The sequence below is a fragment of the Lolium rigidum genome, chromosome 1, assembly GCF_022539505.1.
Source record: "Lolium rigidum isolate FL_2022 chromosome 1, APGP_CSIRO_Lrig_0.1, whole genome shotgun sequence".
In the NCBI taxonomy this organism is placed as follows: domain Eukaryota; kingdom Viridiplantae; phylum Streptophyta; class Magnoliopsida; order Poales; family Poaceae; genus Lolium; species Lolium rigidum.
This window is the reverse complement of record NC_061508.1, coordinates 325,024,510-325,050,557: the sequence shown is the minus strand read 5'-3', so window position 1 is coordinate 325,050,557 and position 26,048 is coordinate 325,024,510. Positions and strand designations below refer to the sequence as shown.

Sequence of the window (26,048 nt, the reverse complement as noted above, 5' to 3'; positions counted from 1 at the left end):
CGTTGCTGGATAGCTTTCGCTCTCAAATCTCAATGCAGCATAGCATAGGTCTTCTCGCCTGGCCTACGTCCAATTCCAAAAGGACAAGCAAGCAGCATAAACAAAAGGGAGTGTGTGATGACCGTTGCGTTGCCTAGGTAGACAGATCTTGTCTCGTACTTTTTATCATATCCGAGCCGAGGTAGCGCTCGCGACCTCGTGCTGCAATCGAACAAAAGGTAGAATCTTGTCACTCTCGCTCACCGTGGTGGACCAAGCCCCACACGGCACACCCCAAGATCTTCTTCCGCTGACTTTAGAGCATCTCCAGCCGCGTCCCCAAAGGGATTTGGGGCGCGCCGGACCAAAAATGCATTCCAGCCGCGTCCCTCAAAGCCCATTTTTGTCCGGCGCGCGCCATACGTCGCTGTCCGGCGCCCGAGCCCGTCCCCGTCCCACGGGGACGCTCCGGGCACGCCGGACACAACGAAAGCGAGGCGAACCGACGCGGGGCCGACGCGTCGCGTGGCTCGTAAGCTCGCCGCGCCTACGTAGCGACGGTGCGATGCTGCGGGAAGCGGAACCGTCGCATTGGCAACCGCGCCGACGACGCGGCAGACCGCCGGAATGGAGTTGGGACTCCTCGGAAGAGCAACCGTCGGTCTTTTCGACTTCGCGCCGCCGTTCATCCGCGCTCAATAAGACCCGTACGTCGGCGCTTTTGGATCTTCACCGGCCGCATCCGACACCTCCGGCCGACGATGAGCTACATCTCCGAGCTCCCGTCCGACACCTCCCGGCGAGGGAAAGCCTGCCTGGATGGCGCCATTGGTGGGAGAAAGCTCCGACGCCCGGCGAGCGACGACGATTCCTCCCGCCACTTGACGAGCGCGGAGGAATGGCCGGGCGTGGAGGAGGACGCGGAGGAAGAAGGGTCGGAAGGAGGCGGCGGTGGCCCGTGCGAGGCGAAGGCGGACGCGAAGGCCAATACCGCCAAGGCCAAGGCCAAGGCCAAGGCGCAGCCGGCGAGCACCGGCGACAACGAGGAGGACTCCGACGCGTCGGCCGACACCGCCTCTTCGGAAGAGGTGACGAGCAGGAAGCGCCACCGTGACGACGACGACGAGGCGGAGCCATCATCGAAGAAGAAGTAGTAGTTTAAAATAATTTGTATGTAATTTAATTATGTTTTTTCGGAGTTTTATATGTATTTTGTTTATGTTGAACCGATTTGAATATTAGTAAAGAGTTTTATTCTATCTATTTAAATTATTTTTAATGTTTGGGAGCGGCGTTTGGGGGACGCGACTGTGGAGCGACGTCCCCCAAAGGCGGCACGAACAAAACACGTCCCCCAAACGCTCAATCCAGCGCGGTTTGGGGGACGCTTTGGGGATGCGGCTGGAGATGCTCTTACACGTGTCAAGATGATCGATGGATGGATGTGTATATATAGAAATGCAAGTGCAAATGCCCGTGTTTTTCTAACGATATCTTGAGCAGTCCGATCCATTTAAGACATCTATGTCTGTGTTGGTTTGGTTTGGTTTGGTTGATAGCGGACATGAAAGTAATTGTTGGGACACCTTTTGCCTGTTTGGGTCGAGGGGCAACCCAACGACCCGATGTATATGGTCTGGCTTGGCCATTTTGACCGATCTATTTCCATATTTTCAACTCAAATGGCTTGGAAAACATAATGTTGCAATCAAATAGATTTAATTAGCACACATCCAAGTAAACAACATAGTTCACATTCAATGTAGGGCAACAAATTAAAGAACATACTTTGTAATTAGAAAAAATAAAATGAGATGGGATGACTACTCCTTGTGGTGGCCTGGCAATCACCACTGATGCTCAATCAAATGCAGCTAAAAACGATCATGAATGGGCGGTCACGGAGCTAAGTGTGCATATGACGTTCTACGTAGATGCTCTAGGCTGTAGCTCAACCGACTCACCCTGGAATTGCCATAGGTTGTCATGGAGGCATGCATCATCAAGTCCTTGCGCAACGATGTTGTGCATAATCACAAAAGTGGTCATCATCTCCCACATGGCCTCAAGGATCCATGTTCTAGCAGGGTGACAGACAATATCCCACCGAAAATGATCCAGATTTTGTAATTCAAACTTGGCCGCGCAAATGGCCGAACTATTCCGCGGCGTCGATGCCGGTGGGCGGGTATGAGCCCGGTGCCAGCAAGTGCGCGTGATGACGCAGACACGATTTGTGGCCTTCGACAAGTAGCGGCCCAAGCGGATTATGTCGGCAATGGCGAGGGGCAAGACAGGCGGTGGCGTGGTGGCAGGGTTGTGTCACGAAGTGAGGATGGTGCATGTTGGCTTGTATGCCCCTCCTAGGCAGACCCTCGGGTAGAAGAGGGGGACACCCGTGAACTTGCTTGTTGTCCGTGCCGATGCGCTTGCCAACCGAAATTTAGGCCATGATTGAGTTGTTGCGGACTTGTGGATCCGTTTGCCTTATGCCACTTGTCTGAGTTTTGCACTCCCTTCCCTTGTCCCCGCGTGCACAAACAGACCGCGTCGGTCCATTTGCGTCGGACTGCTAGAGATATATCCTAATTGTGGTCTCATCTATAGAAATTAATTTTTTTTCTTTCAACCTATGGCTCCACTACATCTTATTCATTTTTACTAGGACCCAAGTGCAGAGAATCCAACGCGTTTTGTAACGGAAGAATCTATAGATGGCCGTGCGAGGGACCATGATTTTTGGCGTTTCACGTGCAGGGTACCCCGTCTCAGCGGTACGTACGTACGCACAGCACCAGGACAGGACGACCCGTGCTCCTGCTGCTGCTACTGTGACACCTACGCCGCACTGTGCTGGTCTGGTAATTGGAATTTTTGGCTCCGTATACGTACGATTATTGTGTATTTTGTCCCTGAAATTTTCCCCTGTTTTTCTTATTTACTCAGTGGGAGCAGCTAGCTCCAATCTTTACGCTGCAGCAACCGTACAAAAAAAATGTGTAGCTGTAAGCTTAGCACTTTCTCCTGAGGGTGAGCAGAGGGAAGGGTAATGCTCAGAGGAGTTTGGGCAAAAAGTAGGTCGATCGAATGTTATGGTTGGAGCATCTGTCGGATACAGTCCATTTCTACGCGCTCCATTTGGACCAGTAGGCGGAGCACGACGTCCACCTCACCTAGCCCGCCACAACAAACAAATTTAACCGGCCGGTAGGACAAGGATACGGTGCGACGTAGTCGAAAGTGACCATTTCATCTCGTATCATAGCTTATGATATTGAGACACTCCATGCCATGAACGTCATTCGTCAGCTTCCCGCGCGCTGGTGGCTACATCTGGAGTTAGCTGAGCAGCGGACGTGGACGTGCAGCTCGATCGGGTACAAAATTCCAACAGGTTTTGGCCAGCCTAGCTAGCCGAGGATCGTGATGGTGGTTTAGTGCGCTTCCATTCCACACGTGATTGCCCAATTAATCTATGGGGAATGTGATGATGTACTAGTAAGTAAAATGCTAAAGTGGAATATAATGCAGTAGTATTATTCAACTAGCTATGGATGAATCCAATATTCATTAATCGAGTATATAATATGACCCCCTTGCAAAGCAAAAACTTATAGAAAATTCCCACACGTGATTGTCCAATTAATCTATGGGAATGTGATGTAATGAAGTATAATGATAAAGTGAACAAGTGAAATATTATGCAATCTTATTGAGTTATTTATGTATGAATCAAATATTTATGAATCAACTCTATAATATGACCACTTGCGAAAATAAGTTGGCGGCGCACTATTGTTCTATAATCATTTAGCCCCCCCCCCTTGGCCATGTAACTTACGCACGCTTGCTCCGAACCGTGGGGCGGACAATGGGTCAGGTCATCCGCAAGCAAACAATGAGTTGAGTTGACACGCTTCGCAAGAATTTGATACAATAACGAGTATGGCTTCGTAACACAATGAGGGGAAACACCAGCCCGTCTAGCGCTTAAATCACGTCAATCTGCGGTGGTATACAATGTGGACAAGGCGGGCTGCCGCAAATACCTGTGTTGGCGATTCCTCATCTCAAGACGGGTTCAAAAAACCCGAGGAATTGCACCTTGACGTGTACATGGGGGTTTAGGAGGTAGATTGGTCTCACTGGGAAGAGTAGAGGTTCATACATGAATCGAAAGACCATGAGAGGGAAAGGGCTTAGGGTTTAGTCAAGAAAGAGGGTTCATCTTGATAGATTGGCCTCAGAGGTGGTGACTTGGCCTCTTTCACTACATGATGCCACAAATCGCTTATCCCCAATCCATGTACTGTAACCATTATGCAACAAAGTATTTCCGTTAACCGGTTGGAAAATTTTAAATAAATCGACCGGTCCCATTCATACCTTTTTGCACCTGCACACCGGTGACACCGCACCGCCCTCCAAGGCTTGAATTTCTTGTTTCTTTTGAAGATGAATAAAGTCAAATTCTCAAATTCCGTTATCAGTCGCACGACAGGCTCAAGGAAAATTAAAAAAAACACGAAATGGAGGAGTATTGGTTCTTGAAAGTGCGAGCGCTATCACAGAAACGCAAAAAAAACTTTTCCCCGAAGGTGGTTGGACTGGAAAAAAATCATATAAAGAAATCCTATGGTCTCAACTCCTACGAACTAAACATATTGTAGAGGAAAATTGTATTGCTCCCTCCGATCTATATTATTTGATGCTAAAATAGATGCATCTACAACTAAAATGTACTCCCTCTGGACGTTTTTAATTGACGCGATCTGATCTATGTTTGTGAACGATGCTCGCCAGAAACAACATCTATTCGCGTCCATTAAATCCGGATGGAGGGAGTATGTAGATATATTTATATTAGCATCCAGTAATATGAATTAGAGAGTATAAGAAATAAAACCATCTAAAGTCTCAATGAAATTCCTTATTAAGTCTACATTAGCAAGCAAGCAAGCGTGGGTTTGGAGTTTTATCATCACTCTGGACACTCGCAACCTGTGCCGCAACCGACAACTGGGCTCCACCAGGCAGCCAGAATATGTCTATCTAGTAATTATTCTTTCTCTGGAAAAATTGCTGAGCTCGAATTCTTAAATTCTGCACAGCGCAAAAATCAAAAACGCGAAATGAGAGGAGAGAGGGCAGTAAATTCTCTCGCTCTCTCTCGCACCGTCTCCGTCTCCGTGATTTCTTTAATCTGCTTCCCTCCTCCTCGCCACTACTACTGCCTCCCCTCTCCCCCTCGTGAGCCCCTCTCCGAGTCCCCCCACCTCTCCCCATCCGCTCGGATCTCGCCCTGCCGGCCGCTGCCGGACGCGCACGCGGCGGCGACCCGGTCCTCCACCCCCCACCGCGTGCCGCCGCGCCTAGTTATACGGCCGGCCGCCCGCCGCAGGCATTGCGGGGATCTGCTCTGCTCCATTTGTCCTTCTGCTACACCGTCGCCGCCGCGCACTACCCCTCCCCACCTCTCTCGGTAGCTCGAGACTTGAGCTCGGAATCGACGCCATTCCCCGTGCCTCTGGATCTGCCTGACCGGAGACCTCTCTGCTCGAGCTACTAGAGCTTGGTCGGTGGATGGGAGTTGAGGCCTGACAGGCGGCGCACGTCCCGGTCCCTGCTGTGGAGGCCCAAGGGCGGAGAGGCGAGATGGCGGCAGCCGGGGCCGGCAGCAACCGCGGGACCACCCCCTCCGCCGCCGCCACGCCGCTGCTCGGCTCCGCGGCCGCCGCCACCGTCAACGGCGACGGCTACGACAGCGACGGCTACAACTTCGCGCCGCCGTGAGTGCCCGCCAGCCTCCCTCCGCCGACCGCCGTCTCGCATAGCCACGTCGTTACTTCTTTTTTGGTTGTTTGTTTCACGGTAAAAGATAGCACTTTGCTATCGAGCTGCTTCGGTTTTGGTCTAGCGATCGGAGCAGGTTTCGTGCCGCTGCTTGCGCATGGTTGGGTTGGTGGTCTCAGGTCCTGAATTTTCTAGTGATGTCCCGTAACCGAATTTTCCCCCAGCCTGCTGGAAAAGCAGCGGAAAAGTTGGGTTCGGAAGGAGGTTAAGATTTATCTTTGTTTAGTGTTAATGTCGCCGTAATTGGTTATGCCTGTTGGCTTCCTAGTCCCGGCCTACCTCGCTGCTTTGCTTGCTAAACGGTTTAAGGTACCACCAGTTTAGCGGTTATTTTCAGAATGGGAGAAAGTGATTTGTTTTAGATCAACAGTAGGCGGCTCACCACCCACCCCCATTCCATTTCTTCGATTGGAGACTGGGCACAGTGCGTGTTACCATCCAGTGCATTGTCTGTCTTGTGGGTCGCATTTCCTCTCCTTGCATAACGGAATGTGGTGGATCGATATTTTACTCTACTCTTTGGGCTGCTTCCTGTTTTCAGTACCCCGTCGACTCTGTCCATGTCAATACCTCCGGAGCTTGCTGGAGCAATCCCGCTGATCGATAGGTTCCAGGTACGCGCCTCCTTTACCCAGTGATGTCATATATCTCATGGCAGTACCAACAGGAGATAGAAATTTCATCGTTGTTCTCTACAAAGTTGCTAGTTAAGAGGTGCCTATGCTTGTTTGCGAAATGTTAACTCTACCATTCAAATACAAGTACTAACAGTTATATCCTTTAATATTTGGTTGGGTCTCTCTGCGTTCTCGTAATTTTCTGTCACAATGCAAGCATTGCTATAATCATTCTATAGATGCACCAGAACATTTCAGTCGGATCAGATTTATTAGTTTACAATTATTCTGCATCAGTTAGTAAGCACCAAATGGTTCCATATCCACATTGTCCCTTGTTAAATTTAGTGCTGAAATATAACAGGTGGAGGGATTTCTTAAAGCAATGCAAAAACAGATCCAATCATCCGGAAAGCGTGGGTTTTTTATTAAAAAATCTGTGGGTCCGCAAGTTCGTGAGAAGTTCACTTTGGAAGATATGTTGTGCTTCCAAAAGGTAATGTTCTTGAACCCCATTCCCTGTATGAGATCATTTGGCTACAATCTAATTTCTGTGCAAGTTCTCTTACTGTGTTTTATCACCATCAAAATGCTTATTATGTCATTTTGACATATTTTTTTTATATCAATTTAATGCTTCTCTGTTCTCTCTTTTGCAGGATCCTATTCCAACTTCGTTACTGAAAGTAACTAACGACCTTGTAAGCCGCTCAATCAAATTATTCCATGTCATATTAAAGTACATGGGCATCGATTCACCTGCAATAATAAGTTTGGAAGAAAGAATTGAACTTGTTGCAAAGCTTTATAAGCATACTTTGAAGCGTTCCGAACTTCGAGATGAGCTCTTTGCCCAGCTTTCAAAACAAACACGTAACAATCCCGATCGGTAAGTATTGGGCTTCTAATGTATAGCAAACACATGTTGATTTCAGACTTATTATAGGAATCATAGTTTTGTTATTGTTACAGGAGTTGGTTGATAAGAGCTTGGGAGCTAATGTATTTATGCGCATCTTCCATGCCACCAAGCAAAGATATTGGGGCATACTTGTCTGAGTATGTTCACTATATTGCTCATGGAGCCACAACTGATTCTGATGTTCGAGTTCTAGCATTGAACACATTGAATGCGTTAAAACGTTCAGTTAAGGCAGGCCCACGGGTTACAATTCCTGCACGAGAAGAGATAGAAGCACTTTTAACCAGCCGGAAGCTTACAACAATTGTATTTTTCTTGGATGAAACATTTGAAGAGATTACATACGACATGGCAACAACTGTTGCTGATGCTGTTGAGGTATCCGCATTTCTCCTAAGCTATTAGTGGTTTGGAACTGATATATAGGTACCAAATGACCCTTTAGAAGAATGTACCTAGTCAGATCCAGAGCATTGCATGGCATATGTGCAATTTGGTTGAGCATTGTCACTTTCGGTATAACGAGAATGATATTGACCACATAATGGGCCCGGATAGTCATAACTTACATAATTACCTCCTGTGTGCACAGGGTTGTTCATTGTAGTTGATTTCCAGTTTTGTTAAGTCATGATTATTTCCTCTCAAATATATTCATAAAGGTGCTATCCAGGAGGATGCACTTAATACAGCTCGTCAATAGTTTCAAATATATTCATAGATTGAACGTACATTTGGCCAGAACAACCTGTCAATAGTTTTAAATAGAATCTGTTCTACAGCATCTCTGGCTGGATTCAGTTGGTATGTTGCTCATTGCTACTAGGTGTCTATCCACAATCTGAAGAGTTGTTCTGTTCAGAATTTCAGATACCTTGTGACCAAGCGACTAAGCCTAACCACCTTATAGAATTAGGCTGTGCTTAGGGTGTCATTATGAAGTTTGACCAGTTCTAACAAAATGCTTTGACCATTTTTGTTATCAACTTATCATCTACACTCAGGGAAGTTCCAAAAGTTGAATGCACGGTTACTCAACTTTACAAAGTGTTGTACTTTGTGCTCTGTGTCATACAGACACACTGCTACTTACTTATTTCCCTAATATTATGAAGTATGAACTCTAATACAAGAAGACTTTGTTATCCTTGAGTGGAACATTATTTGACTTCAACTCATTAGATGTACTTTCTGGTTGACCAAATAGTGGATATTCAACAATGTGTCACATCCCAGTAGTGTCAGAGTATTCTTTGCGTGTTCCCTTGTTGTACTTTTTATTTAGGCTTTGGCTGCAAATTTGTAATCAGCTCCTTGTCTTTTTTATATACTTGAAGTTGCAAGTTCCGTGTAAACAAACTATTCCATGACTACAGGAACTTGCTGGCATTATCAAACTCTCAGTATATTCTAGTTTCAGTCTTTTTGAGTGTCGAAAGATTGTTAATGGATCAAAATCTTCAGAAGTTGGCAACGGTATTTCTTTTCACTCTCAACTCGCACGCCTTTCCCTCTTCAGTCTGACTTAGTGCATGTGGGTTTAGGAAATATATGAATTAATGGAAGTTTCTCACATAGCACATGCATTTATTACTTTCTGGCATGCAGAGGAATACATCGGATTGGACGATAACAAATACATTGGTGACTTGCTATCTGAATTCAAGTCAGCTAAGGATCGCAACAAAGGAGAAATTTTGCACTGCAAGCTTGTATTTAAGAAACGCCTCTTTCGCGAGTCTGATGAGGCTGTGACTGATCCAATGTTCGTTCAGCTATCATATGTCCAGGTACTGTTTTGCAGAGCCAGTTGAAGTACTTACAGCTCTTAGGCCATGCACATAATCGTGCTTCCAACATAGCGCTAACTAATGCCCTTGTTCTGCAGTTACAACATGATTATATTTTGGGGAACTACCCAGTAGGCAGGGATGATGCTGCACAACTCACTGCTCTGCAAATATTGGTTGAGATTGGATTCATTGAAAATCCTGAGTCCTGTGTGTACGTAAAAGGCTCTGCCTGGTCTCTTATTTTGTTTGTCAGTAGTCTTTTCTTAATAATTCAACCTATCTCTTTTCTGAGATGCCATTTTTCTTCTTGCTAGCGAATGGATATCTCTTCTAGAGAGGTTTCTACCTAGACAAGTTGCAATTACTAGAGCAAAGCGAGACTGGGAGCTCGACATCATCTCACGCTATCAGCTAATGGTATTCATCTAGCTCTGCAACTTTATGCTATTTCAGAGCAAGCTTAGATGCATCACACATCATACAACTTTTTGTTTTTTACTTGATTTTTAACACATCTTTCTTATTGACCTCCATGTTCTGCACTGATTATAACAATGATTGTATGTGTAGATGCATCACACACCTTACTAACATGTAATAAAGTGATATTGTTTTAAATTCCAGTTAGATAAGATTTTCACAAGGAATTAGTTTTGATGCACATGCTGATAAAATACTCCCTTCGATCCACACTGATACTTATTATGGATCGGAGGGCGTAGTAAATTTTATGATCTAAATTTGCATTACAAAGAATATACGATACCTCAATCACCCACGTACTTTGCTGTTGCATCCAGGAACACTTGTCAAAAGATGATGCAAGGAACCAATTTCTCAGAATATTAAGGACTCTTCCATATGGCAATTCAGTTTTCTTCAGCGTTCGGAAAATTGATGATCCAATAGGACTTTTACCTGGAAGAATCATTTTGGGAATAAACAAGCGCGGGGTAGGATGCCTTATCATATGGTAAAAATTGTGTACCTGTTCTACTTCCAATTGAGGCTGATCTTGTAATTCCTCTTTAACGCAGGTTCACTTTTTTCGTCCGGTTCCTAAGGAATACCTACACTCTGCAGAGCTGAGAGACATAATGCAATTTGGGAGCAGCAATACTGCTGTTTTCTTTAAGATGAGAGTTGCTGGTGTTCTTCATATCTTTCAGTTTGAAACTAAGCAGGTTATTTTTTACGCCTCGCAGGAGATAGTGCATCATCGTTTATGCCATCTTGTTATATCATATAAAGCTGTCCAAATAACCATTTTACTGGGCCAAAATAACCAAGTGCTTGCATGTTTAGGGTGAAGAAATATGCGTAGCACTTCAAACACATATAAACGATGTGATGCTCCGTAGATATTCAAAAGCGCGCTCTGGCTCTGCTACTAGCACGGTTTCTCAAAATGATGTTTCTCAAGCAGACAAGCCAGCAAATGCTGAAATGTATGACAAGCGTGTCCAAGAACTGTCAAGAGAAATTGATGAGTCTCAAAAGAAAGCAGACCAGGTGAGTTATTTTGTTCATAAAGAAACAGTAAAGGTGCCTCATGGGGTTTAGAGTTCAGAACTTTGTGACAAATGACCCATTACCTTGTAAATAATGTTCTACCATACTAGAGATTCTGTTTTAGTGTAACATGAAAATTAAAATCATTTCTGTGCCATTGGATTGCAAATTATAATGAACGAACAGTAGGTCAAAAGGTTTATAAACCATGCATATAACTAATAAATATTCCATATTATTAGCTACTCCCTCTATCCCAAAATAAGTGACTCAAGTTTGTCTAGATATGGATGTATCTATAACTAAAATAGGTCTAGATACATCCGTATCTAGAAAAAGTCGAGCCACTTATTTTGGGACGTCGGGAATAGTTATTGCAAATAGCTTTTGGGCACTAATTTATAGTGTTCCCAAGTGGTTTTCAATTTTCAGTTCATGACTTTTGTCATAAAGAGTTAAAAGACTGAAAATTCCAGTAATAGTTTGGTGATGCTTTTAAAATGTAGCAATTATCTTGCGTTGTATTGGAGAGTGTTATTATCTTTGTGCATGGTTAGCCATCTAAGTACATGATTGCCCATTTATTATTCTTAGCTGCGGGAAGAGTTACAGAGAAAGACAAAACAAGAAAGAGAGATGCAAGAAGAATTGGAAGGGCTAAGAGATGCCTTACAATCTGAACGTCATATCATTCAAGAAGTATCAAGTGAGCGGGATAAGCTAAAATCTCTATGTGATGAAAAGGATTCTTCTTTGCAGGTATATGGTGATATACAATTTGCGTAGTTAAATTGCTTGAATCATCTAACTTGCTATTTCATTAGGTAGCGTTGGTGGAGAAAAGTAGGCTGGAGAGCAGATTAACAAGTGGGCAGAGCCAAGAAAACAACTCTAAATTAGAAGTAATTGGAAACCATTCTGAAAGAGATACTCTCACAACCGTAGGCAGTGTCAACAATAGCATTGAGGTATTCTTAAACAATCATGTACATCTAGAGTTGAGTTTTGTAGGATGGCCTGCTTCTTACTTCTGTGGCCAAACATATATTTCCAAAGATGCTTTGGTTCATTAATTTATCTTGTGTTTGAAAAGATGTTAACTAAGCTTGAGGAGGAGTTGAAATCATGTCAAAAAGAGCTTGATGCATCAAAAGAAATTTCAAAGAAGTTAATGATGGAAAGGAATATGCTCGAACAGAAGATTCAAAGGCTTGAAAGAGCAAAAGCTGAAGAGGTTTTTTTTGTTAATCATCAACCATTTCCTTTTCCCTGTTCTGAATTTCTGATTTTCAGAGGATTCTTTACTGTCATATTTCTGAAAACAAGGTTCCTTTAACTACACAGAAAAGCACAATGGAACGAATTTACGAGGATGAACGTCGTAAGTTAAAAGATAATGCAGCTAAACTGGAGCAAAAATTGGAAAGTACAACACACTCCTTAAATGTTGCTGAATCAACTCTTGCCTCGAGAAATGCCGAGGTAGATACATTGCAAAATACTCTCAAGGAGCTTGATGAGTTGAGAGAGTTCAAAGCGGTATGTGTAACACATAATATCTACATTCAGTGTTTCTTGGGTTATGTAGAAATTCACATACTTTCGATCATTTCAGGATGTCGACAGAAAGAACCAACAGACCGTTGAGATTCTTAAAAGGCAAGGAGCACAGTTAGTTGAGCTTGAAAGTCTTTATAAGCAAGAACAAGTTTTGCGAAAGCGTTACTTTAACACAATTGAAGGTAAATATACTATTCACACAGTATTATGGTGTTTTGCCAATAACTTGATTATGAATCGAGTTACAATTATTCACAGATATGAAAGGAAAAATAAGAGTTTTTTGTCGCTTGCGTCCTCTAAACGACAAGGAGCTTTCCTTAAAGGATAAGAATATTGTATGCAGTCCTGATGAATATACAATTGCACATCCGTGGAAAGATGACAAGTCAAAGCAACATATATATGATCGTGTTTTTGACGCATACACTACTCAAGAAGATATATTCGAGGACACAAAGGTAGCATATTTCTAAATTTAAGTTTCATTTAACTGTTCTAAAAATTGTGTTCCTGGGATTATCCACCACTGGTTTTCATATGCTTTTGTTGAATGTTTTGCAGTATCTAGTACAATCAGCTGTCGATGGATATAATGTATGTATATTTGCTTATGGCCAAACTGGTTCTGGGAAGACATTTACTATATATGGTTCAGAAAACAATCCTGGTCTTACTCCAAGGGCCACATCAGAACTTTTTAGGGTGATAAAGCGTGATGGCAACAAATATTCATTTTCCTTAAAGGTAAGAAGTATTTTTCATGTGCATTGATTGATTTCATATGGCATGAAAGACATCTGTTCTCTCAAGACTAATCTGTAAACACTCCCTCCGTCCATAAATGGATATTGTATAAATTTGAATTTATCCAAATACTATAATAGGTCTAGATAAATCCTAATTTTAATAAAGTCAAGACATCCTTTTATAGACAGAAAGTATAATTTTCAATCGTGAAGTGGTTTGTACTGTTGTTTTTTGGCAATTCAGTGTGGATTATTACATGGTTTGGAAAGCATAGGAGATTTTTAGTTGACATTTTTTGTTTGACTTAATTTAAACAATGACTTATGTTATCCTTCGTTGACTGTAAAATCTGTATCATACAACATCCAGGCATATATGTTGGAACTTTATCAAGATAATCTTGTGGACTTGTTGTTGCCCAAAAATGCTACACGGCAAAAATTAGAAATAAAAAAGGACTCCAAGGTATGAAAGCTCCTTTCTTGTATGGATTTAACTTCTCATTTTTCACACAGTTCCCTAGAGTTAATGATCATCCACTCTCATCCTATAATTCTTCTATATTGCATTTTTTCTTGTAGTTCTTTACTAAGACAAGTTACAAAAATTTCTACTGAACTTTTCTTGTGTGCTTTTGAGCAACACCTTCTATATAGGTGTTAACTAATGATTCTATGTCTGTTTACTCCATGTAGCTCTTTATTTCAAATTTTTACATTTATCTAATGATGACTAATTTGGTATGCCTCTATAACAAAGCTGTATAATTCTATATAACTATGGTTGGAGAGTATTAGTGGTTAGGGAAAACTCATCATTTCCACTTGCGCAATTTTGTTGCGAAGTGCACACTGTGGAGTCACTTCCTTCTGTTAACATGTGGAAGCGTTTCTTTCATGAATAGTAGTGTTATATTTCTGTGGAGCTACTTAACATATGCTTTTTTTTCTAGGGTGTTGTTACTGTTGAAAATGTTACAGTTGTGAGCATTTCAAGTTTTGAAGAATTGAGCGCTATAATCACAAGAGGATCTGAGAGAAGACACACCGCTGGAACAAATATGAATGATGAGAGCTCAAGATCTCATTTAGTCCTTTCAATCATTATTGAAAGTACAAATCTCCAAACTCAATCTTATTCAAGAGGAAAGGTAAGACAAGATGAACGTGAAAAGTTCACATAATCAAAATTTTGGTTGAGTCTAGTAACTAGCTCGTTTTTATTTGATCTATCATTTCCCAAAAAGGTTCCAATGTTCTGTTGGTCTACCTTAAATTGTCAATTGACATCAGACTGTCCACCCACCATACTGTCTGTATGTAAATTTACTTGTCCTTTCGTTATTGCAACCATTTGTTTTGAGTATTTCTAATTGAATGAAAGTTGGTCTATTTCCTACTTGGTCTAGCTCAGAAGCAAGCCATGTTTTCACAAGGTTTATCTTGTTTCACTTTTAATAAGATTAATCAACTAGAAAAGGTAGTGTTAGAAGTGAAACTCAAAATGGAGGACCAACTCCATGTAGCTCTTTATTTTGAAAAAATTAAAAAAAAATATTTTGAAGTTCAAAAAGATTCTGAAAACAATTCTATAGGACTAATGATATATACTACAAGGGTGCAAATTCGATGCCAAATACTATGTATTCTAGGCTACACAGAAATGACAAAAGTGTGGATCGGAGAATAGTGAACAGTGCACATTTTCAAAACTCCAAAATTTGTCAGATTTTGTTATTGTGTGTAGCCAAAATACCAAGAATTTTTGCTCGCCTATAGTTACCTTGAATGCCTATAAAATAATTTCAGATTTTTTTGAAACTTGAACTTTTAGTTTCAAAAGTTTCAAATTGAAGGGCTCCCTAGAGCTCGCGGGCTATTTTGTCCACTGCTGTTTTTTTCTTTCTTAATAGACTACTAACATCGACAGTGTTCTTCTGTATGACAGCTTAGCTTCGTGGACCTTGCTGGTTCAGAGAGGGTGAAAAAGTCTGGTTCAGCAGGAAAACAATTAAAAGAAGCACAAAGCATCAATAAATCTCTTTCTGCATTGGCTGACGTTATTGGTGCTCTATCTTCTGATGGACAACATATACCTTACCGGAACCATAAGCTGACAATGCTTATGAGTGATTCGCTTGGAGGCAACGCAAAAACTTTAATGTTTGTGAATGTTTCACCAGCAGAGTCAAACTTGGAGGAGACTTACAACTCACTCATGTACGGATTTTGACTGCTTTTGGTTACTCTTTTCATTTTTCCATAGCTATTGCTCTCTGCATCCCTCTGATTTATTTTGTTTCTTCAGAAAAGTTTAACTGAATTTTCTTGCATCTTATGTATACCTCATATGATAATTTATATGTCTTGTATCATATGCATACCTTCTGTGATAATCTGTCTCTTCTATCACATCTATATGAAAACTTTTGGTACCATGGTTTTGGGATCTTGAGCTTTTGAAATTTCATTATAGTTTAGGTCTTTCTTGTTTTGTTCCTGTATTTTATGTGCGCAGCTGTTCACATGCAATATTTGTTGCCTTGTAGGTATGCTTCACGAGTGCGTTGCATTGTCAATGACACGAGCAAGCATGTTGCCCCAAAGGAAATCATGCGCTTGAAGAAGTTGATTTCGTATTGGAAGGAGCAAGCAGGTAAGCGGAGCGAGGGCGATGAACTGGAGGAAATACAGGAAGAGAGGATATCCAAAGACACTCGGTTGACCACTTGAAAGAGTTATATCGTCGCTGACGACTTGCCCTGAATCCCCCTGGTTTGTGTTCTTGCGCCATCTGCAGAGGTGGTCAGTGCTACCGAGGGCTCATGCCACTGAAATAGTTCTCCAGTGGCCATCTGGTGGAAATGGTCTGATTGACGATGTTGCACACAAATTGTATAGTTACCTATTATATTATGGCGGGGGTGCCTGTTTGTACAAAGAGATTAGTACACATTCATAGGAGAAGGGAGAAACAGTTCTTAGGAGTAAATCCCCTTTGTTTTTTGGCCATGTTAGCAGAGATTACCAGTGTCACTATTAGCGCTGATGAAGAAATGGCTCCGAAGTGTTGTAAGCTTCTGCATTTTGCACTGGAGATCGAAAATTAGTAGGCCACCTCTAGAGGTAGACTTATTCCCTTGGATTGCCTGGATTGGCGCCTTCTACTGCTAATATGGGTTCACAAAAGCCTCCTGATTGCTCAGAATGGACACGATATATAAATAGCACCAGAACAACATTGCAATATAATTGACAGTTGAAGAATGATACAATAATTTGACAGTATAGAAAAGCAACTTGTCATTTAACTGGCAACATATCAGATGGCAAAACAGAGAGCACTTGCACAACCAAATATTACAGACCACTTTCCCTGGGTGCAAGCAATGCACAACCCTGGGTGCGAGCAAGCCATCTTTGCTACCATAACTGAAGAACCATTTGAGCAACATGTTTCTTTGATACCCCAACAATACAAGAACCGTATGCACTTGCAGCATCTCCAACAATATAAAACAACTTGTAGCATCTTCTTTTTAACAAAAAATTCGACTGGGAGAGTAGGTAGCTGGAAAGATGCTGAATGTTAAGGACACATGGTCTCCTGTGGATTTGGTTGCTTCTATCTGATACATTGAACACCATGAGCATGTTTGGAAGAAGGTATTTCAACATTGGCAGTTATCTAAATCCTTCTTCTGCCAGCCTGTGACACAGTGGAGAGACCGAGGCACTACACTAGTAGAAAAGGCACTTCCATACCACTCCATTAGTCTCCAAAATATTTGAACTGCGACTAATGGGGTCTTTAGTCGTGGTTCTGCAGGCGAACCGCGACCGAAGGTCTGGGCCCAACGGGCTCGGTCAGCAGCTGCTGTACGGGCGGGCCTTTAGTCCCGGTTGGCCAGGCCAACCGCGACTAAAGGCCCACCCCTATAAATACTGCTGCAGCACACTTCACTTGTGTGTGTGAGCAACTTGGTGTTCCACTTCTATTCACAAGAGGTTGTGGGTTTGGCTTTGATCCTCTTATGCACACAAGGTGTTCGATGAAATGCCCGAGAGCATGATATGAAGTGTCCAAGCCACACTTAAGTTTTCTCATTTTTTTTCCTCCTCGATCGCGGTTAGCAACTTGAACCTTTCATGTGTCATTGATAAATATGCATGTGTAGTTCATAGTTTAATTTCTATTATTTCTAGTTAGTTCGTTTAACAAATGCATGATGGTTAATTATATACTTTATATAATAATAATGCAGATGAATCGGTAATGGATGTACGGTAACCGACTCTCGGGCGAGTTCATTACGGGTTTGAATGATTTCCTCATAGTGGTTAATGCGAACAAGCAGGGGGGTTTTGTTATATGTCCATGTGCTGACTGTAAGAATAAGAAGGGTTACTCTTCCTCAAGAGTCGTTCACGTGCACCTGCTTCGGCACGGTTCATGCCAAGCTATAATTGTTGGACCAAGCATGGAGAAAGAAGGGTTAGAATGGAAGAAAATGAAGAAGGGGATGATGACAACTATCCTGATCATTTCGGTGATACTTTCATGGAGGATGCTGAAGGAGGGGAAGCAGAAGAGGAAGGTGAAGGGGAAGGTGAAGAAGAGGCACGTGATGAGCCCGCTGATGATCTTGGTCGGACCATTGCTGATGCACGGAGAGGCTGCAAAACTGAAAAGGAGAGGGAGAATTTGGATCGCATGTTAGAGGATCACAAAAAGTCGATGTACCCAGGATGCGATAATGGTCTGAAAAAGCTGGGCTGCACACTGGATTTGCTGAAATGGAAGGCACAGGAAGGTCTATCTGACTCAGGATTTGAAAAGTTGTTGTTCCAAGAAATAATGAGTTGCCCGCCAGTACGTACGAAGCAAAGAAGGTTGTCTGCCCTCTAGGTTTAGAGGTTCAGAAGATACATGCATGCATTAACGACTGCATCCTGTACCGCGGTGAATACCAGAATTTGAATGAATGCCCGGTATGCACTGCATTGCGTTATAAGATCAGAGGAGATGACCCTGGTGACAATGTTGAGGGCGAGAAACCCAGGAAGAGGGTTCCTGCCAAGGTGATGTGGTATGCTCCTATAATACCACGGTTGAAACGTCTGTTCAGGAACAAAGAGCATATCAAGTTGTTACGATGTCACAAAGAGGACCGTAAGTCGGACGGGGAGTTGAGACACCCCGCTGATGGAACGCAATGGAGAAAGATCGACAGAGAGTTCAAAGATTTTGCAGGTGACGCAAGGAACATAAGATTTGGTCTAAATACAGATGACATGAATCCGTTTGGCGAGCAGAGCTCCAGCCATAGCACCTGGCCCGTGACTCTATGCATCTACAACCTTCCTCCTTGGTTGTGCATGAGGCGGAAGTTCATTATGATGCCAATGCTCATCCAAGGTCCGAAGCAACCCGGCAATGACATCGATGTGTACCTATGGCCATTAGTTGATGAACTCTTACAGTTGTGGGGCAGACCTGGTGTATGTGTGTGGGATGAGCACAAAGAAGAGGAATTTGACCTACGAGCGTTGCTTTTCGTAACTTTCAATGATTGGCCTGCTCTTAGTAACCTTTTGGGACAGACAAATAAGGGATACAATGCATGCACGCACTGCTTACATGAGACTGAGGGGGCTCATACCGGAAAATGTTCGAGTAGCCATTGTGAAGCTATGTGCATTCCTCAATGCAATCTCCCAGAAGGTAATCAATCCAGAAGATCTACCACAGTTACAGAACGATGTGGTCCAATGTCTTGTCAGTTTCGAGTTGGTGTTCCCACCATCCTTCTTCAATATTATGACGCACCTCCTGGTTCACCTAGTCGAAGAGATTTCCATTCTCGGTCATGTATTTCTACAGAATATGTTCCCCTTTGAGAGGTTCATGGGAGTATTAAAGAAATATGTTCGTAACCGTGCTAGGCCAGAAGGAAGCATCACCAAGGGCTATGGAAATGAGGAGGTATTTGAGTTTTGTGTTGACTATGTTCCTGATCTTAAGCCGATTGGTCTTCCTCAATCGCGGCACGAGGGGAGACTAAGTGGAAAAGGCACGATCGGAAGGAAATCAAAGATATGTATGGACGGCCATTCTATGACTAAAGCACACCACACAGTTCTACAAAATTCCAGCTTGGTGGCTCCGTACTTCGAGGAACACAATAATATTTTACGCTCGAACAACCCAGGGAAGCCTAAATCCTGGATTACAAAGGCCCACATGGAGACTTTCGGCGGTTGGTTGCGAAAACAATTAATGAGTGACAATGGTGTTGAAGATCACCTGTACATGTTGGCCAAGTCACCATCTTCAACTATATCGACTTTCCAAGGGTACGAGATAAATGGGAATACATTTTACACGATCGCCCAAGATAAAAAGAGCACCAACCAAAACAGTGGTGTTCGCTTTGATGCAGCAACCGAGAATGGGAAAAAGGTCACATATTATGGTTACATAGAGGAGATATGAGAACTTGACTATGGACCCTCCTTTAAGGTTCCTTTGTTCCGGTGCAATTGGTTCAAGCTAACAGGAGGTGGGGTAAAGGTGGACGAGCAATACGGAATGACAATGGTTGATTTCAATAATCTTGGTTACCTTGACGAACCATTCGTCCTAGCCAAAGATGTCACTCAGGTTTTCTATCTGAAGGACATGAGTAGCAACCGAGGAAAAGGAAAGTTAAGAAAATGAGTACACATCATGCGATGATCCAAAGCGCCACATAGTTCTTTCAGGGAAAAGAAACATCGTGGGAGTGGAGGACAAGACAGACATGTTAGAAGATTATAATAAGTTTGGTGAAATTCCGCCCTTCAAAGTGAACACTGACCCAAGCATTAGGTTAAATGATGAGGATGCTCCATGGTTACGGTACAATCGTAAGAAAGGGACACAAGGGAAGAAATGATGTGTAATAATTTATTGTAACAAACTTTGTTGAGGAAAATTTGTTCCAAACTTTGTATGGATCATGTGAATTATATTGTCTGTGATGTGTTTGGATCAGCCCCCCTTTTCTACTGGCCCGCCGCCGCTTCCCCATGCCACGTGCCTCGCCCCGCCGTCATCGCCGTGGGACGTGTCGCCGCTGCTTCCACGTGCCTCGCCCCGCCGTCGTCGTCGTGCCACGTGTAGCCGCCGCTTCCAGGTGTCGCCAAACTTGCCACGTCGCTTCACGCGTGCTATAAAGCGCCGCGTGCGTGCGCAACCAACCGCCACGAAAACTTCACCTGCCGCTTCCCCGAGCAACGCGTCACCGCCGCCTCCGCTCATTCGTCTCCGGGATGCCACCGCGCCGCCGTGGGTCGTCCGGTTTCCGTGCCGTCCGAGCGCGTCCGAACGGTAGGTTCTACGCTGAGATGCACGCCTGTGGCTTCCTCCTCACCCTCGGCATTTACAACACGCCGGAGCTGGCGGCGCGTGCTTACGACGCGGCCACGTGGTGATTTCGGCGGCCACAGACATGAACTTCCCGGACGTCGAATCGCTAGAGGAGGCGGAGTTCCTCGCGCCAGCGCCGTGCCTCGTCGATGACAAGGACCGTCGCCGCCACCGCCAGGTGCAGCGTCGGATCGCCATCGCCGAGCACGACGAGGAGTTAATGCGCCAGTGGAGGGCGCAGTTCCCCAGCAACGTCGACAACACCGGCGCATTCTTCGCTAACCTCAGGGCACAACGCAGGTCCGACAGGCGCCACCGTCGGGAAGTCGCCGAGTTCGAGCTCGACAACCCGAATACAATTTGGGCCAACAACGACCCTCGGTGGGACGACATTTGGACCGAGACAACCTCCGACGACGAGTAGACTAGACTAGTCGTTTATCTATTTTAATTGTATTTTCAATGTTTTTTAGACTATGTTCGATCTTCTATGTTCTACAAAAATGTGTAACCTTTGGTCCAATTTTCAATAAACAAATTTGCCATTTTCATTTTCTATCGGTGGGATAAGGACGCATGTGTAACGCGGGACTAAAGATGTCGCTCAGGTTTTCTATGTGAAGGACATGAGTAGAAAACCGAAGGAAAGGAAAGATAAGAAAATGAGTACATCATGCGATGATCCAAAGGCCTAGGAGTACATCTTGGAATGTTGGATTGATTTAGTCATACTCCTGCCTAGGCCTATAATATGCATACTCGTAGTCTTCGTAGTCGCCGCCGTTGTACTGGTAGTCGTCGCCTTCTAAGTTGCCACCATCGTCGTCGCTGCCGTCGCTGTCATCATCGCTATCATCGGGCGGCGCTCGTGGCTCGAACCTCGACTTGTACTGAGGGTAGCGCAGGCGGGGGATATCGCCGGCCGTGATGTAGTCCATGACGCTCTTTAGAGTCCGGCCGCCCCACCATAGCCGACGGCCGGCCTCGTGGAAGTTCCCAGGAGGCAGACCGTCCTCCTCATACCTGGCGAGCCCTCTGATACGTCCCAAACGTATCTATAATTTCTTATGTTCCATGCTACTTTTATGATGATACTCACATGTTTTATACACATTATATGTCATATTTATGCATTTTCCGGCACTAACCTATTGACGAGATGCCGAAGAGCTAGTTGTCGTTTCTGCTGTTTTTGGTTTCGAAATCCTAGTAAGGAAATATTCTCGGAATTGGACGAAATCAACGCCCAGGGGCCTATTTTTCCATGAAGCTTCCAGAAGACCGAGGGAGATACGAAGTGGGGCCACGGGGCGCCGCCACACTAGGGCGGCACGGCCTAGAGGGGGCCCGCGTGGCCCTAGCGTGTGGGGCCTCCGTGACGCCTCCTGACCTGCCCTTCCGCCTACTTAAAGCCTTCGTCGCGAAACCCCCAGTACCGAGAGCTACGATACGGAAAACCTTCCAGAGATGCCGCCGCCGCCAATCCCATCTTGGTGGATTCAGGAGATCACCTCCGGCACCCTGCCGGAGAGGGGAATCATCTCCCGGAGGTCTCTTCATCGCCATGATCGCCTCCGGATCGATGTGTGAGTAGTCCACCCCTGGACTATGGGTCCATAGCAGTAGCTAGATGGTTGTCTTCTCCTCATTGTGCTATCATGTTAGATCTTGTGAGCTGCCTATCATGATCAAGATCATCTATTTGTAATGCTACAAGTTGTGTTTGTTGGGATCCGATGAATATTGAATACTATGTCAAGTTGATTATCAATCTATCATATATGTTGTTTATGTTCTTGCATGCTCTCCGTTGATAGTAGAGGCTCTGGCCAAGTTGATACTTGTGACTCCAAGAGGGAGTATTTATGCTCGATAGTGGGTTCATGCCTCCATTGAATCTGGGACAGGTGACGTAAAGTTCTAAGGTTGTGGATGTGCTCGTTGCCACTAGGGATAAAACATCGATGCTTTGTCTAAGGATATTTGTGTTGATTACATTACGCACCATACTTAATGCAATTGTCCGTTGTTTGCAACTTAATACCGGAAGGGGTTCGGATGATAACTCTGAAGGTGGACTTTTTAGGCATAGATGCATGTCTGGATAGCGGTCTATGTACTTTGTCGTAATGCCCCGATTAAATCTCATAGTACTCATCATGATATATGTATGTGCATTGTTATGCCTTCTTTATTTGTCAATTGCCCAACTGTAATTTGTTCACCCAACATCTGTTTATCTTATGGGAGAGACACCACTAGTGAACTGTGGACCCCGGTCCAATTCTTTACATCTGAAATACAATCTACTACAATTGTTCTTTACTGTTCTTCGCAAACAAACATCATCATCCACACTATACATCTAATCCTTTGTTTACAACAAGCCGGTGAGATGGACAACCTCACTGTTACGTTGGGGCAAAGTACTTTGATTGTGTTGTGCAGGTTCCACGTTGGCACCGGAATCCCTGGTGTTGCGCCGCACTACACTCCGCCACCAACAACCTTCACGTGCTCCTTGACTCCTACTGGTTCGATAACCTTGGTTTCTTACTGAGGGAAACTTGCTGCTGTGCGCATCACGCCTTCCTCTTGGGGTTCCCAATGGACGTGTGTCTTACACGCAATCACCCTCTCACGCCGATTGATGAAGAAGACGTCCCAAGTCTGCTGGTTGTCGGGATTCCAGCGGGGATTCATCCACTGCACTGGCGTGAGGTCGAGTAGTAGTGGTTTGTGATGGCCGCCCGACGCCCAGTACCCTGAGGGACGGGAGGGACCGGCACGCCTCCGGCGCTTAGGCTCCAGCCAGCGGGGACACGGTAGCCCGCTGGGCAAGGGTAGTTCGAGGAGCAAAGCTCCTCCACCTGCTGGTAGGTTAGAGTGGGTACGGTGGAAGTCATGAGAGAGTGATGAGAGATTGTAGAGATGTGATAATGCTGGTCAAGCCGGGCTACATATATATAGTGAGAAATGGCGGGAAAAAATGTGGGCTGGAAGACAGGAGGCGGGAAGACAGAGGCGGGAAGAAATGGCGGGAAGAAGAGGAATCCAGAGCTGGTCATCTAACCTTTAGTCCCGGCTGGTGGGTGCAACCGGGACTAAAGGTGGTTTTTGTGTCATCTAACAAAACTGTCGGTGGGATAAGGACGTTCGGGTAAGCTTTAGTCCCGACCGGTGGGTGCAACCGGGACTAAAGCTGTCGGCAGGATAAGGACGCGTGGGTGGACGCACTGCTCGATGAGATAAAGCATGTAGCGCACGACGCCCTGTCGGAGGAACAAGACAAAGCAGAAGTGGCGTCGTGCCTATAAAAGGAGCATCGTCGATATGCCTTGGCAAGCAGACCAACAAGACAACCTAGCAGGTAGGGAGAGTTTCATCCCCATGGATGGAGGAAAGGGTTGGGAAATCTCCCGTGGCGCAGCTTCTCGGAGATGTCGTTGGTGCACACGCCCTACGGCATCTTCGGAAGTTGCGCCTCGGGAAAATTTTCCTGCAAGCCCGTGAAAGACTCCATCTCCTCTAACAGTGTTGGGGAAAGGGTTGGGAAATCTTCCGTGGCGCAACTTCTCGAAGATGTCGTTGGTGCACACGCCCTACCACATCTTCGGAAGTTGCGCCTCGGGAAATTTTTCCTGCAAGCCCGTGAAAGACAAGAGGCAGGAAGACAGAGGCGGGAAGAAATGGCGGGAAGCGGGGGGCAAGAAGACATGAGGCGGGAAAACAGAGGCGGGAAGAAATAACGGGAAGCGAGGGGCGGGAAGACAGGAGGCCGGGACGACAGAGGCGGGAAGAAATGGCGGGAAGAAATGACATGAGGCGGAAAATTATTTGTATTTTTATGATTTTGAAATGAATTAGTTTTATTTTTCTGAATTTTTTTGATAAATTATTTGTATTTTTCTAATTTTGAAATGAATTAGCTTTATTTTCTGAATTTTTTGATATATTATTTGTATTTTAAGATTTTTACATGAATTAGTTTTATTTTTCTGAATTTTTTTGATATATTATTTGTATTTTTAAGATTTTGAAATGAATTATTTTTATTTTTCTGAATTTTTTGATATTTTTTTGTATTTTTACGATTTTTAAATGAATTAGTTTTATTTTCCTGAAGTTTTTGATATATTTTTTGTAACTTGAAATGAATTTTAATTGGAAAATACCTTTAGTAGCGGTTGGTCTCACCAACCGCGACTAAAGGTCGCATGTATAAAACTTCGCGCGGCCGTTCCGCGCCGATCAGTTCTCTTCTCCATCACTGCATCGCCACTGCTCGTGCCGCGCTGCCCCCGAGATTGACCTGCTCGCGAACGACGCCGCACCGCCGTCCCCAGAGTCACGCCGCCGTCGTCCGTCACCGCCGTCACCCTTTCTCCCTCTCTGCATCGCCGTCATCGCGCGCGTGTCCTCGCCCCCTGACGGCCGCCGGCCGCGCCGCTCGCCATCTTCAACCGCGCCGCTAGCTCGCTCGCGCCTCGCCGTGGTGTGTCCTCGCCACGCGCCGCCCTCCTGGCAGGACTCGACGCCGGTGCCCCTCGCCGCGCGCGCGTGCCCCCCTCGGTAGCGACGAAGAGAAGGGAGAGAGAGGGAGAGAACCATAGAAGGGCAAAGAGAGAGAGGCCCCCGACCGGCCATTTTTTTTTGTTTTTGTAGGAGAGAGAGAAACACACAGACCCCGCGCGTATACGGAGGGGGCAGCGAGGGGGCGGCGCACAACTTTGTGCGCCACCCCCTTCGTATACGCGCGGGGTCTGTTTCTCTCTCTCCTCTCTCTCCGCACAACACCAACCCCGCGCGCGCGCCATCGATCGCCGCCGTGCATTGCCGCCTCCGCTGTCGACACCATCGTCGTCCGTCGATCGCCTCAAACACCGCCGAACGCCTTTAACACCGCCGAACGCTAGCTGCCGCCCTCTCGATCCTATATGGTGTATACTTAGGGTTTAGGGTTCTCGCCGTCCCCTCGCCACCCTCTCCGTATACGTGTGCCCCTCCTCTCCGCCCTCCTCGCCGCCCTCTCGATCCCTACAGGTGTCATCCTCGCCACCGCCACCGACCCCCTTTCGCCACCATTCAGAGTAGCCACACCGCCCCCCTTTCGCCACCATTCGGAGTAGTTCCGCCACCACGCGCGTCCTCACGCGCCACACTAATGTTTATACAATTAGTTTTTACAGATTATGTTTCTTTACTTAATTAGTTTTTACTACATGTCTTTAGGAGTGACATATGGCGGGAGATAAAGACCCGATTATGGATAACTATGATGCAGAGGCCGAAGCACATATAAACACAATCATAAACGGTGAAATTCCCCATGTGCCGACAGAAGATGAAGAAGACGATGTTCCTTCTTATCTAAACCTTGACGGTGAAGGTGAAGGCGAAGATCAAGACATGGACATTGTTGACACGTTTGCCGGAGGGCAAACGACAAGCAGCAATCTCGAATTGCAAGCAGCCACCTCCGGCGAGGTATATATATACATTGAGCCTCTGGTGATACAAGTTTACTTATTTTAATAAATATGTATTAACGCGACTCTTTATTTTTTTAGCCCTCTGGATCATCGACAAAATCGAGTACAAAGCCGCGTGGCAAAACCCAACGATGAAACAAGGAGAAACATTGACCATCGA

At 44.9% G+C, this 26,048-nt stretch overlaps 1 protein-coding gene across 1 annotated transcript; it reads left to right on the top strand.

Annotated features, from left to right (window-relative positions):
• Positions 1-5,712: 5,712 nt before the first annotated feature.
• On the top strand, positions 5,713-16,064 carry LOC124698954 (kinesin-like protein KIN-14I). The gene is made up of 23 exons (XM_047231337.1): positions 5,713-5,768; positions 6,374-6,446; positions 6,814-6,945; positions 7,109-7,338; positions 7,422-7,749; positions 8,748-8,847; positions 8,980-9,161; positions 9,260-9,375; positions 9,479-9,581; positions 9,965-10,117; positions 10,202-10,348; positions 10,470-10,676; positions 11,271-11,435; positions 11,501-11,644; positions 11,770-11,910; positions 12,021-12,215; positions 12,292-12,418; positions 12,495-12,697; positions 12,801-12,983; positions 13,356-13,451; positions 13,939-14,136; positions 14,934-15,205; positions 15,535-16,064. Exons 2-23 carry the CDS (start codon positions 6,393-6,395, stop codon positions 15,716-15,718), a joined length of 3,660 nt encoding a protein of 1,219 aa, XP_047087293.1. The 5' UTR covers positions 5,713-5,768; positions 6,374-6,392; the 3' UTR covers positions 15,719-16,064.
• The last annotated feature ends 9,984 nt before the right edge of the window (positions 16,065-26,048 follow it).

Coding starts and splice junctions, on each gene's coding strand:
- LOC124698954 (XM_047231337.1), top strand. CDS start 6,393: ATGTCAATACCTCCGGAGCTTGCTGGAGCAATCCCGCTGATCGATAGG. Junction 12,419..12,494: donor TTACTTTAACACAATTGAAG/GTAAATATACTA, acceptor AATTATTCACAG/ATATGAAAGGAAAAATAAGA. Junction 13,452..13,938: donor AAATAAAAAAGGACTCCAAG/GTATGAAAGCTC, acceptor TTTTTTTTCTAG/GGTGTTGTTACTGTTGAAAA.